This window comes from Adiantum capillus-veneris, unplaced genomic scaffold, assembly GCF_014529385.1.
Source record: "Adiantum capillus-veneris isolate H3 unplaced genomic scaffold, ASM1452938v2 Hic_scaffold_823, whole genome shotgun sequence".
NCBI lineage: Eukaryota > Viridiplantae > Streptophyta > Polypodiopsida > Polypodiales > Pteridaceae > Adiantum > Adiantum capillus-veneris.
The window spans coordinates 30,298-43,546 of NW_028221804.1; the positions used below are offsets into that span (position 1 = coordinate 30,298).

The following is a 13,249-nucleotide window of genomic DNA, read 5'->3' on the forward strand; positions in this document are numbered from 1 at the left end:
CAAAAAGGCCTTTTATTGTTGCTAAATTAGCTTTATCTGACAGAAAAATAATTCTAAATGAATTATTGGATTCTAAAGTGAGGATTTTCTCGCTTGAGACACCACGAAAGATAATTCTAAATGAATTATTGAAATTATCAGCGAGGGTTTTTCTCGCTAGAGACATCCGAGTATAGATATTCTAGTGCGCCATTCAAACTAATGACAGGAGCACTGAACGGGGACATCTGTAAGGCCACCAAAAACGGGTACTTTTGATGCATCACACCAGATGGGTGACACTTGTTGGAATTAGGGTTGCAAAGAAACGCACACAACTTGGAGAAGACGAAGGAAGCTCAAGGCACACAATAGAGAGTGTGTTACTTAGTGTGCAATAGAAAGATAGATAGCCCTAGAGTGATGGGCGTATATACAATGCTCGGGGGAAAAAAACCTCATAAAGAGGGAAAAAATGCCCCAGCAGCCCTAGTGTGTTCACACACATCACTACCACATGTATATGGTAACAAATCCCCCCTCGAGTGATGCGGTGAACGAGAGCTGGCACATGAGTAAAGGGAAGTGCCATGCCCTGAGGACATGAATAGTCCACAAAGGGGAGTAAGCCCAAAGCTTTGCGGAAAGCTTCAAGCTTCTCACGAGACAATGCCTTTGTGAAAAGATCTGCAAGGTTGTCCTGTGTTGGCACATAAGCCAAGCTGATCTCTCCTACTAAGAGCCTCTCCCTGATATAGTGGTAATGCACCTCAATGTGCTTTGTGTGAGCATGAAAAACTGGGTTCCTCGCAACAGCCAATGCGATCTGACTGTCAGTGTAGATAGTGTTGGTAGTGTCCTGTCCAACACCCAAATCAGCCATAAGGCGTCTGAGCCATACACACTCAACCGTAGCTGTGAAGACTGCCTTGTACTCAACCTCACAACTCGAAGGGGCCACAGTAGGTTGCTTCTTGCTCAACCATGATATACATGAACTACCAAGCATGAAACAAAAACCACTTGTGGACACTCGCGTGTCAAAACAACCAGCCCAATATGAGTCCGAAAAAGCATGTAAGTCTGGCAGCAATGATCCCCCCTTGGGATAAATCAAGCCAAGATGCAAAGTGCCACTAAGGTAGCGGAAAATCCTCTTGACAGCCTGCCAACGCTTAGACCCTGCGCTATGCATAAATCTACTGACCTGTGAGACTGCATACTGAATATCTCGCCTCGTGGTGCATACATAAATGATGCAGCCAACAGCAGTTTGGTAAAGAGAGACATCAGCAGGTTCGCCAGCATCATGTAGACTCAACTTCAAACCTATTTCCATGGGAGTGGCAATAGGTTTGCAATCTTCAAGTCCAAACTTACATAGCAATGTCTCTATGTAACTTTTGTGACACAAGGCAATACCACCATCACACTTCTTAAACTGTATACCCAAATAATGATGCAACAGCCCCAAATCATTCATCTTGAAAGTAGCATTCAAATCGGCCTTCAATTCAGCAATATGTCTCTCATTTGGTCCAATGATCAACAAATCATCGACATAAAGAACCACAATGAGAAATACATCACCCTCACGCTTTACATACAATGGGCTTTCTGTTGGACTGTTACGAAAACCTCGTTTAACCAAATGAGTGTTAGCTTTCTCATACCAAGCACGAGGAGATTGCTTCAACCCATACAAAGCCTTCTTACATTTGCACACTTTGTCCTCTTGTCCTTTTATGACAAAACCGTGAGGCTGCGTTATATAAACTTCCTCAAATATGTCACCATTCAAGAAAGCAGTAACAATGTCTGATTGATGTACATCCCAACAAAAATGAGTTGCCAATGCACATAGAAAACGCACAGTAGTCATACGACAAGTGGAAGCAAAACTCTCTTCATAATCTATGCCTTTTTGCTGTGCATAACCCTTTGCAACAAGTCGAGCCTTATGGCGATCGATCTCACCATCCGGCTTGCGTTTCAACTTGTAAACCCACTTCGTACCAATGGCCTTTTTGCCAGGAGGCAAATCACATAAAGTCCATGTGTCATTTTCTACAGTGCATCATATTCTGATTGCATGGCAGCCATCCAATTTTCTGAATTATGTGCTTCATCAAAAGACAGAGGCTCCTCAATATCATGTAAGCTAGACACAGCCAAAGCATAACAATCTGATGCATAAGATGCATGGCGAGAGCCTGAACGAATACGACTAGACAAAGGTGCATCCAATTTACTGTCACGCAAAGTGTGCACCAGCCATTTTGGCACACCTCTAGCCTGCTCATTTTCAACACTTTCCTTATCAAGTACATCATGTACATCTGTATCAGTAATAGGCTGATCTTTAACATTTTCAGAAACCCCTATAGGCTGTACATTTGCCTCATTGGAAATTACATTCGCATTTCCACCACTGAAAAGAGGCAACAAAGTGTCATAAATGTTCTGTGACCTTACATTACTGTCTCTAGTACATGACAGCAAAGGCTAAACAGAATCTTCCACAAACACTACATCCCGTGAAACCAGAATACGCTTTGTTTGCGGATGATATAACCCTGTAACCTTTGCTTTCAGCACTATAACCAACAACAATACATTTGACACCTTCTCATCCAATTTTCTGCGCTGTGTTTGTGGCACCAAAGCATATGCCAAACAACCAAAAACACGCATGTGCTCAATAGAAGGCTTTCTATTATGCCATGCTTCATATAGAGTAATAGACTGTAAAGCTTTCGTAGGACACCTATTAAGTACATAAGTGGCACACATGATGGCCTCAAGCCAAAAAGAATGCGGCAAAGCTTTCCTTTTTACCATACATCGTGCCATTTCCGTCAATGACCTGTTTTTCTTCTTAACAACACCATTTTGTTGAGATGTATAAGGCATTGTACATTGGTGTTTTATCCCACGACTAGCCAGAAATGCATTAATTTCATGAGACATATACTCCCCCCCTCGATCGGAACGGAGGGTGCCCATAGTACTTTTCGAAACATTTTCAGCCATAGCCAGAAATTGTTTGAAGCACATAAAAACTTCGGACTTCGCTTTAAGCGGAAATACCCATGTTTGCCTGGAGTAATCATCAATGAAAGTCACGAAGTAAAGGTAATTGCCCAAGGACGGAAGCTTAAAACGCCGTATCTTACCCAAAATACAACCTTCACAAACATGTTTGACAGGTGCTTTAAGAGGCGGCAAAGAAGCAACCATATCAGATTGCTGTAAACGCAGCAAGCTGGCAAAATTCAGATGACCAAAACGTGGATGCCAAAGTTTTGCATCTGAAATAGCCCTTGAATCTCCAACAGCATTTGCAAAATTTTGTCCACACTTGTTATACAAAGTGAGCTTATACAGCCCACGGCACAAAAGGCCAGATGCAACAATTTCATCACCAAAACTGAGATCATGAACTGTACATCTGTCATCCACAAATTTGACGACAAGTCCAAGTCTAGCAAGTGCGGATACAGACAAGAGATTCTTCTTGATCCCAGGTACATAAAGTGCATCAACAAGTGTGAAGGAACTGCCATTTGCAACAGTAAGCACAATCTTTCCAACTCCTTGAACCGGATAAGAGGCATTGTTGGCACAAGTGACTAAATTCCCATGAGGGACAGACTCGAGAGAGGTAAACAATTCACGATGTGAAGTAATGTGCTTTGTAGCACCACTGTCGAAATACCACACATGTGAATCTGCAGCAACTGACAAGCATGCATCATGGACAGCAGGATTGTAAGTGCACTTTGCGCTAAAAGCCCATTCTGCATCAACATCAACAACACAGTCTCCTTTCACAGAAGACCTAACAATGGCTGCATTTGTAGTGGAACCAGCATTTGCAGTGGAACCACCCTCTTTCTTCTTAGCCTCTTTGGCCTTCAACTTAGGACACGACTTGATCAAGTGATCATTAGTTTTACAATAATGGCAACGCATCTTCTTTTTGCCCTTATCACCAGAATTTCCAGACGAATTGCTGCCAGAAGAAGAATTAGCAACAGAAGTTTTGCCACTCGCAGCAGAACCATAAGAAGTGGCTGCATTGCTGTTACCACCCTTTCTTTGAGAAGCAATAAAAGCATGTTCAACTGCACGCTGTCTAGTCCTGTTTTTTGTGGAAAGTGACTCTTGTAATAGCAATGTGCATAATGCATCAAACTTGACAACTTCTAGATTTCCTTGGGTCATTAGTCTCCAAGTACTAGCAAAAGTCTGGTGAGAATCTGATAAGGCATCAAGAACAATCTGCACAAGGGAACTGTCTGAAATGACTTCACCTGCAGAAATAAGTTGCTCATTGATATCCTTGACACCAGCAAGAAAAGTGTCTATATCATCTTCCTCATGCATAATCTTCGACTCCAGATCTTTACGCAGCAAAGCAATTTTAGCCTCATTGTGACTTACATAAAGACCAACCAAAATATCTCAAGCTTGTTTTACAGATTTTGCTGAACGGATGTGAGGAACAATGGTGCGCTTCACAGACAATGCAATCAATGCATGAGTCTGCACATCCTTTACATCCCAACGAGCTTGTTCTCCTGTAGGCAAAACAACTGTAATAGCAGCAATCCTTGCAGCAAGACCTGCAACATCCTCAGAACCAGGACGTACATCAATGCCCTGCACAATGTTCCAGACGCCCTTTGACACAAGAACATGTTGCATCATATAAGCCCACATAGGGTAGACCGTAGTTGTCCCCATCCAACCTGTCCTCAGCAGCAAACATCTTGAACACATCTGTGTTGTTGTCAGCCATGGTAAATGTTGCACCTGATGTGAAAACTACTCGAAAATAGGAGAAACGGAGCGGGAACAACACGTGCTATATAGCACAAACCGTAGAAGACTACGAGGCACCTGTTATGCAAAAAACGGCACAAAATGACGAAATAGCCTGTGCAGTACTGCTTGTAGTGGAAACGGAGACCGAAATGAGCCCGAATCAAGAATCTGAGTAGACTAAGCTCTACGAGCTTACCCGAAATTTTTGTCGACCTACTAACGCTTGCCAAAGCTCACTGAAATCGGAGAAAGTGAGCAGGCATGTGCTGGAGCAACTGGCGACTAAGCCCGGGAGGATGCAACCTGCTCTGATACCAATTGTTGGAATCAGGGTTGTAGAGAAACGCACACAACTTGGAGAAGACGAAGGAAGCTCAAGGCACACAATAGAGAGTGTGTTACTTAGTGTGCAATAGAAAGATAGATAGCCCTAGAGTGATGGGCGTATATACAATGCTCGGGGGAAAAAACCTCCTAAAGAGGGAAAAAATGCCCCGGCGGTCCTAGTGTGTTCACACACATCACTACCACATGTATATGGTAACAACACTGAGCATTGGGAAGAAGTATTCGACCATCCAAGAACGGACATCTCTGATGCATCATAGGATGGATGACAAAGAGCATCACGAAAGAGATTGTACCATAAGTTCGGTGAGAAAAGACTAGGTGATGGATATTCTTGATGCGTCTCATGGTGGGTGACAGGGGCATCGAAAAGGGAATATTCCATAGTCAAGAGGAAACTCGAGCTAGGTTAGAATTGTGCACACGAATGAGCAAGCAATTGAATCGAGATGGGTTCGGAAGAAACTTTGAGAAAAAATAGATGCTTTCTGAGAAACCGGGTTGCTTTTCAAGAAAGCAAACGCTTCTCCGTAAAGAGGTCTATGTTAGCATTGCATTCGTGCATGAGACTACATCCAAGGACGCCTCGGTTGAGATTGTGTAAGCATTGTTTTCAGCTTATAAGGTTTTATTGAGTTTTTAACAGGTTCATACCATTTTTAAAATAGGCCGGCCGCCCACTCAATAAGTAGGCAGCCACCCCTTAAAAAAGGGCACAAAAACAAACCAACGCTACCTCTCCTGAGTCCCGATCTCTCTCCCTCCAGCTTTGGCGCCCCTTTTTCTCCCCTATCCGTTGGCAAGGCCGCCTCTATTCCCGCCGGTTGCCAAGAGCTATAAAAGCGAACTCTCTCTCTCTCTCTCTCTCTCTCTCTCTCTCTCTCTCTCTCGGACACAAGAAACAACCAACGCTAGAGGTAAGGAGGTGCTGCTGCAGAATTCAGCCACGGTGAAGACGCTGCCGGTGATGCCCAACATATCCCCTCGCCCCTCACCAATCCCCCTCGCCCCTACTCAGCATATTCGCCTCCCCTATCCAATCTAATTTTAACTTCGTTTCTAACCAACCCTTCCTCGACCTTATATCGTCCCCTCTCTAATACCTTTCGCCGATAGCTTCATCCCTCCTTGATATCGCCCTCCTCCTGCATCTGCCGTCTGCCTCTTCTTCCCTGCGTAATCAAGTTTTTTCCAAGTGCAGCGCTACATCTGGGAATCTGGGAGTAGAGTTCACCCTGCACACTGGCCAGAGAGCGCTACATCTATGAGGAGCAAACTTGCAACTTGCTTTTCTATACTGATTTGATTCAGGCAGCTAGCTTTTAGGACAAGAACTATTCAGCAATCTCCGATTGACGCTTTTCAGGTTTGAAAGCAGACTTCACGATGGTTGGTACAAGCAAACAAGCTAGGAAGAAGAAAGCTTTGTCTCGACAGAGGCCAACTGAAACATCCCAAAGTTCTGTAGAGGAAGAGGATGTGGATACCTCCAGCCATGGCCTCACCAATCTGTCCTCCACTGATCACAGCTCTGCTTCTGACTCTAACTCAGAGTCTTCTAGCCAACAGGAAGAGGAAGATGATGAACACGAAGATGCTGTGAAAAACCAAAAGAAGAGGAATGCCATCACGCAGGTACTGAGCCATCAAATTCCTCGGCCTCCTTCCAAAACTCAAACCAAATTCACTTTGAACTTCCATCTGCAACAGCCTCATTCGTCTCTTCGAGAAGTCTTATCAAAAGATCAGCTACATACGCTAGGTCTGTCAGCATTAGTAGAGGCCGATCTGACTTCTGATATTCCCATGAATATGGTGCATGAGGTTCTCAAGTTTTTTCCCAAAGGTAGAGGGCAACCATTGATTGCTACACGCATTGGTCACGCTTTGGGGATGACAACCTTTCCTGCAATAAAACCGGCTATAAGAACCTATTCACAACTTTCGAAAGATGCGACCATCGAGGCATGCAAAGAGCTACTTAGTACGAGTCATGCTGACTATGCAAGGAATAAAAAGATCTGGGCCATTTTCAAGTACTACTTTTTGGTCCGAGCTGCTAAAGTAAGCAAAGGCAGATGTGACGTCCCTACTATATTCTCGCACTGCGAAGGCCTATACTACCTCATCCACACCATCCCGTGTGGCTTTCATCAAATTCTATTTACCTCTTTACAGTCGCGGGCAAAAAGATTCAGAGCTCAGGTGCAATCTGTGCAATCTAACTTTCAATGCTTTGCAGCTCCCATGTTGGCTTGGGTCATTAACATACATGTTCGTCCTATGGATGTGGATGCGGATATGCGGCGTAAAAGCTCTAAGGCAAAAGGAAAAGATATTGAACAGAAACTGGATCTACCTGGGAAGCCTAAGAAAAAAGAGGACGAAGGTAGTGAAGGACACAATAGAATCTTTAATATCACTGCTAGTTTCGGAAAGCCAGCAGCTTCAAGTGAAGCAACCTGTTCGACGTTCCTTGCATACTTCCGCTATTGGTTCGATGGTAAGTTCAGGTGCTGCAGATCACACTATGCATGTCACAGCTGTGGCTTCTACAGTATGTGTTCCTCTCTCTACTGCTGCTATTTTTACTCCTACCACAGTGACTAGCTCCCAAGCCCCAGTGAGAATTGCTTCTTCTCCTATGCCTAGTCCTGACGCAACCACTCCCACCGTCTCTACTCCGCCAGAGAGGCATGCTCCTAGTCCACCACCACGAGCAGTGCCAGTGCCACCAGCTGTACCACTTGCCAGCTCTCTTCACCCTGACACTGTTACAGGACCTTCCACAATGTCGGAAGGATATATTGCAGGAGTCCAGGCAAGCCATTGCCACCATTGAGCTTGGAGCAAAGCGATTAGCAGCTACACACCAGAGTCACGCAGCTACTTACGCAACTATGGAGGGATCTTTGCGAGTTGCTGAGAGCGCCATCGTCGATCAAGATGCTACTATTTTCGTACTCCAACAGGCCTTGAAGTTAAAGTCTCAAGTGATTAGTGACCTTCAAAATCAAGTACAAGGATTTAAAGAACTGCTCTTACATGAAAATAGGGCAATCCAGCCTACGATGATGGATATGGGGTCTGGGTGGACTGGAGTAAGTACACGAGTGCAGAATGCAGCAACGGGTCCTTCTCAGCAATTTATGGGACTTTACCCACAGACTCCAGTTCAGTACTACAATCAACAACATTATCCTCCTCAGGGGTTTCAATCGTCACCATTGTCTCAGCTGCAGAATGTGACTTGCAGTGACGGAATTGCTGGAGCACACCGCCATGGCTGTGTTACTCGACGTCCTCAGTACATACGACACAAGTGCTACCATCTGCCTAGCAGTAGGTGGATGGTCCCTTCCCAGGGGGCCCAATTACAGATAGGAGAGCTCACATACAGCAGGGCCCTACCATTGATTTAATGGCTCCACCTCCAGAGGCTGATACTTCGGGTGCAGCAGTGGCCACCACTCTATCTCTTGGATGATAGGTTCAGGAGCTCACTATTGTACATATGCAGTAGCTAGTGGTTTTCTTTCACAGTTTTTCAGTCTTCCTCTCACCGAGACGGTGAGCGGTCTTGTGGCGGGCAACCTGTAGTAGGCTACAGTGTCACAATGTCACTTTCACAGGACAGTTAGTATAGTTTGGACTTTACAGTTGGTCTTTGGTTGGTCGGTTCACACTGGACGGACTCGCTGGGCAGTGACACGAGGCAGGGATACGGTGGTCTAGTGGACATCGTGGCCAGGTCACCACCATCACTCAGTGGAGATAGACTTAGATGATGTCATTTATGAGCTGTTGGTGGCTCTTTATGGTTGTATATATAAGTAGTAGCGGTTTGGTCATCATTATCTTTACGTAGTCGTCTAGAGTGAGTCTATACACACAGCACGGCTTCATCATCCCTGCACATCTGAGCCTCAACACCCCATTGTACCTAAGAGTCTTGGGCTGGAGCTGAGTGTGCTACCACGCCAGAGTCTGTATCAGATCTTTGAGATAGTAGAGTCAGTTGTTGTGGTCTATTGCTGCTGTTGTGTCTCTGTGAGCTCAGTTGTTGTCTATTGTTTCCTATTTTCAATCTATTTTGAGTGAGATTGTCATGCACATTGCACTGAGGAGCACCCATTGTAGGGAGTATGACACACTATCTGCGCTACATACATTGACGCTCGCAACATGTTATTGGAATCATCTCCCTTGTGTTTTGGAACGCAAATGACACATGCACTGCCATGGGGCCTCACTAAAGACTATCAAAGCCTCATTCATCACAAGTGTCCAGTTTGGGTGGAGATAGTTGACTTTTTGCGTACATGGCGATACTTTCTCCCTATGCTTGCTTCTCATTTGGGTAAAGTGATATGTCCTCCCAAATTAGATGCAAACTCGAATCAGTTTTGTGTGCTTTGGGATATAAATGTTCCCACCCCCGTAGGCATTACTGTCAACTCGGGTGACCCTCTCATTGGAAAACGTCCTTTCAAGCTCAAATGGGGGAAATTTCGTCACATGCAATCTGAATGTCCGTAGCGAAATTTGCAGCCTCCTCCTTCGGCAGTTCTAGAGCTTGTGCCCCCCCCCCCCCCCCTTGAGAGAGGTCTCTAATCATAGATCATCTTCTAGTGGGACCTCCACCTTGACTACCCCAATAGGCTTGGGCCCGACTGTAAAGTCCTGAATAGAGGGTATGAAACTGGGTTAAGCCAAAACATAATCCATTGTGCTAGCCCCATGTCTATGGGGAAAACAAGTGAACCCACTCGACGCTGGAAATCTGTGGAGGCCATTCACGATGGCAGTCCATGTGCAATCCCCAAATCTGTCAGATATCCCCCATATTTAGTATGCTCTTCATCCTGCGAACACGTGGCCAATCCCATATCACTGACATCCAATTCTCTCAACATTTTCTCTGGGTATCGTAGAAAGCTATCTGAGACTGGCCCGTCCTAGCATTAAAGTCTCCCAAAAGAATGGCATCTCCATCCCTAGAGAACTCCCATAAGTCCTCATGTAGAGTGATTTCCGGGCAAAATAGCATACTGCAATGTAGAGTGGCGTCCTTGTCTCCGCTCTCACTCTGACTCACATATAATTGACTTGCTCATCTCTCCAAAATACGAATGAGGGGTTGAAGCTCCTCCTTGAATAGGACTGCCACACCTCCTGAACCTAGTCCTCGTTGGGTTGATCTCACATCCTGCATATAAGTAGTCTGCGAATGGTATCCGGTCACTCTAGGTATTGTGCCGCCAAGAGTCTGATGCGTTCCGAGTAAGAAATAATATCCCTTCCCCTTAAAGTTGTCCTCAAAAACGCCTACATCTAGCTTCATTGATCCATAACAATTCCATGCTTCCATTTTAATGCCAGTCCCATAGGTCTCGCACGGTCATGCAGTGCGTTTTTCCAACACCACTACTCTCCCTTCCGTGTAGAAAGCAATTTTTCATTTTTCCCTGGCCGCCTTGATCTTTGGCATAAGCTCTTGCATGTGTGCTACCGTTGTTAGAGTGAGGTCATCACCCAAAAATATCCGAGTTTGCTCGAGTGCTCGTCTCTTGCTCAGGAATTTCTTCCTAGCTTCCAACGTAGGGAAACGTAAAATGGGTGCTCTTTCCTTGGGTCTTCCTTTCTCATCACTTCCCTTCTTGGCATCTTGCCAACTCTCCAAGCCCTTGTGTTTGGGTTCAGAAATCTCCATGCGCATCAAGAGCTCTTGCACCTCTTCTTCTACTTTTCCATTGTCTTTGAGACATGTAACACGCACATGGTCTCTAGTCTTTTTTTTTCTCCTCCTCAATTGTCATTTTGATGAAAGTGGATGTTGGTGTGGATTCAGGCATCTTATCTTTTCCTTTCTTTGTGTCCTCGATTCACTTTCTAGCTTTATCAACCTTTTGTTGTGTTTCGAATAGGTGCTCCGCCCATGAAGAGGTTTGTCTCTGCTCTTCCTCTTCCCGTAGAGTTTACACCTGCTCCTTTATCATTGAGGGTTGGTTTTCTCCCTCCATTGCATGGGTATTTTTGCAAGCTGCGAGGTCTCCCTTAAGTGCTTTGATGAGTGCATCCTTTTCATTCATGTGTTCTTCCATTTTTTATTTCCGAGATTCAAATGCAACAAGTGCATCCTCTAATCTTTTTTGCATCATACATTCCATTACATTCACTTTTGCCATCACAATTGTCTGCATCTCAACCTTCAATGATGTGTACATCTCGTCACGCTTACTAAGCATCTCTTTGTCCAATTCTTTCCTCATATTTGCATACATAGCTTTTTTGTAAGTCTCCGCATTTGCATACATCTCTTTCTCAATGTCACCCCTCAAAAGGCTTAGCTCCGCCTTAATCATCAGGTGAACCTTCATGTCATCTTTGACGCTAGAAAGCTTCTTTGCCCTCACAGAACCTGGCGATAGTGTGGTCTCTCGAAACCTCCGCCTAAATGTTGCTTTCAATTTAGGTGGGGTTTCATAGATATCATCATCTTCGAGGTCAGCTGATTGGTCCATCCTCAGGCACCTTGTGTGAGGCTTCTGCCCTACGGTTGCTTTTGTTGCCTCATGCTTCTTGCTGGCACCACAGAGCAGTGCCGAGCTGCCTCGTTGGATCCTGTATACTTTCCCACAACCGTGTGTGCTGCAGGTGCTGCCGCAGCCCTTCACTGACCCACTGGATATACCGAGAATGCCGTAGGGTTTAGTGCGTTGCAACGAGAGAGAGAGAGAGAGAGAGAGAGAGAGAGAGAGAGAGTTAATTAGGTGCAACAAAGGCGCAGTATGCTCCTGAGCCTTTTGATGTGGGAAGATATCTGAAAGTAGACATCACTGTACCAAGTGGGCAGAAGTTGACTGCCTCATCCCAAAGCGTGATTGATCCAGGTATTGATACCGAAATATATTATTAGTAGCTTAAAACCATGGTGCCATAAAAGAATGTGCTTCCTTTAATCTAGTCCATTGTGTTTGAAATTGCAGCGCCTGGTCTAGGAAATTATGTGGAGTCTCTTGTCAGAAAGGGAGGTGCTGAGTTTCAGGTAGTCAAGGCAATTAGCTGATTTGCAATCTTTTTTATTATTATGGTTGATATACTCCTTGCTGATATTGTTTCTCATTCTTTTCCAAGGTTGTGATTATTCTACAAAATGGGATGCTGGTCTCAAAACCCAGCGTTCATGGATTTAGTATTGGCCGGGTCCGAATTAAACTTAGAAAAGGGAGAAGCACCAAGGCCAAGGAGCCATATTCAGCCTCCATGCAAGTAAAGGCTTCTTTTCCTAAAATTATCACTGAAGTGGATGTTTTGGCATGAAGAAGATACATTGTCTGAGTAAATTTACAGCTGTGCGGTGTACGAGGTGGTGGCCTAGCTGCTGCCCAAGGGCTATTCTGGCAGGCAAAGAAAGGTGTGTCATTTGTGTTAGCCTTTGAATCATCCCGTGAACGCAATGCGGCAATCATGTTGGCACGGAGATTTTCTTTTGATTGCAATGTAAGCTCCCCTTTTGTCATTTCGGTTGTTTTAGTAACAAAAGAACAGCATTCATGACGGTAATGTTTTGTTAATGCAGATAATGCTTGCTGGACCGGACGACAGGGCGCCCTTGGGAACATGAGAAAGCACTGTATATGTATGTCAATGTGTAAGTAAGAGGTTAGTGGCATTTGTGTGGTGAGACGAACTCTGGACGCCATGTCTCACATGGGCACATACTTCTCACTTCACAAATCACTATTTAGGCCTCTGGGTATATAATTTGCAAAGGCTTCTTGTGACTTGGATGCTTTGTTCTTGGCATGTTTGCAGGAAATTTTCCCATTTCTACTCTACCAGCAACATGGTAAATCTAAGAAATGCGAGAGATGTCTGCGCTTTCGTTCTTTCTGTGTAGTCGTCAGTGTCCTGCTGTCAGGCCAAGTCCACAAGCATGCATATATTTATGCTGTTGACATTATGGCATTCGAACAGGACCTATATAACAGTCTTCCTCTTGTATAATTTTAAGACTAGGTATGTTCTCTACAAGTTTGAGAACACTTTTGCTTTTCTGCATTAAAAGCGGCGTATAGTTTCCATTCAA

At 44.7% G+C, this 13,249-nt stretch overlaps 2 protein-coding genes across 3 annotated transcripts; both read left to right on the top strand.

The window, feature by feature from the left end:
- The first annotated feature begins 6,145 nt into the window (after positions 1-6,145).
- LOC147416557 (uncharacterized) lies at positions 6,146-7,768 on the top strand. Its single transcript, XM_086508260.1, has one exon. It carries the CDS (start codon positions 6,544-6,546, stop codon positions 7,765-7,767), a length of 1,224 nt encoding a protein of 407 aa, XP_086364386.1. The 5' UTR covers positions 6,146-6,543; the 3' UTR covers position 7,768.
- A 3,931-nt stretch (positions 7,769-11,699) lies between these two features.
- Positions 11,700-13,249, top strand: LOC147416558 (stomatal closure-related actin-binding protein 1-like). 2 transcript variants are annotated; one of them, XM_086508261.1, is made up of 6 exons: positions 11,700-12,050; positions 12,147-12,205; positions 12,295-12,429; positions 12,511-12,660; positions 12,740-12,822; positions 12,976-13,249. In XM_086508261.1, the coding sequence occupies exons 3-5, from the start codon at positions 12,319-12,321 to the stop codon at positions 12,782-12,784; spliced, it is 306 nt and encodes a 101-aa protein (XP_086364387.1). In that variant the 5' UTR covers positions 11,700-12,050; positions 12,147-12,205; positions 12,295-12,318; the 3' UTR covers positions 12,785-12,822; positions 12,976-13,249. The 2 variants fall into 2 exon arrangements, with proteins under 2 accessions (XP_086364387.1, XP_086364388.1); XM_086508262.1 differs by having other exon boundaries at positions 12,740-12,811.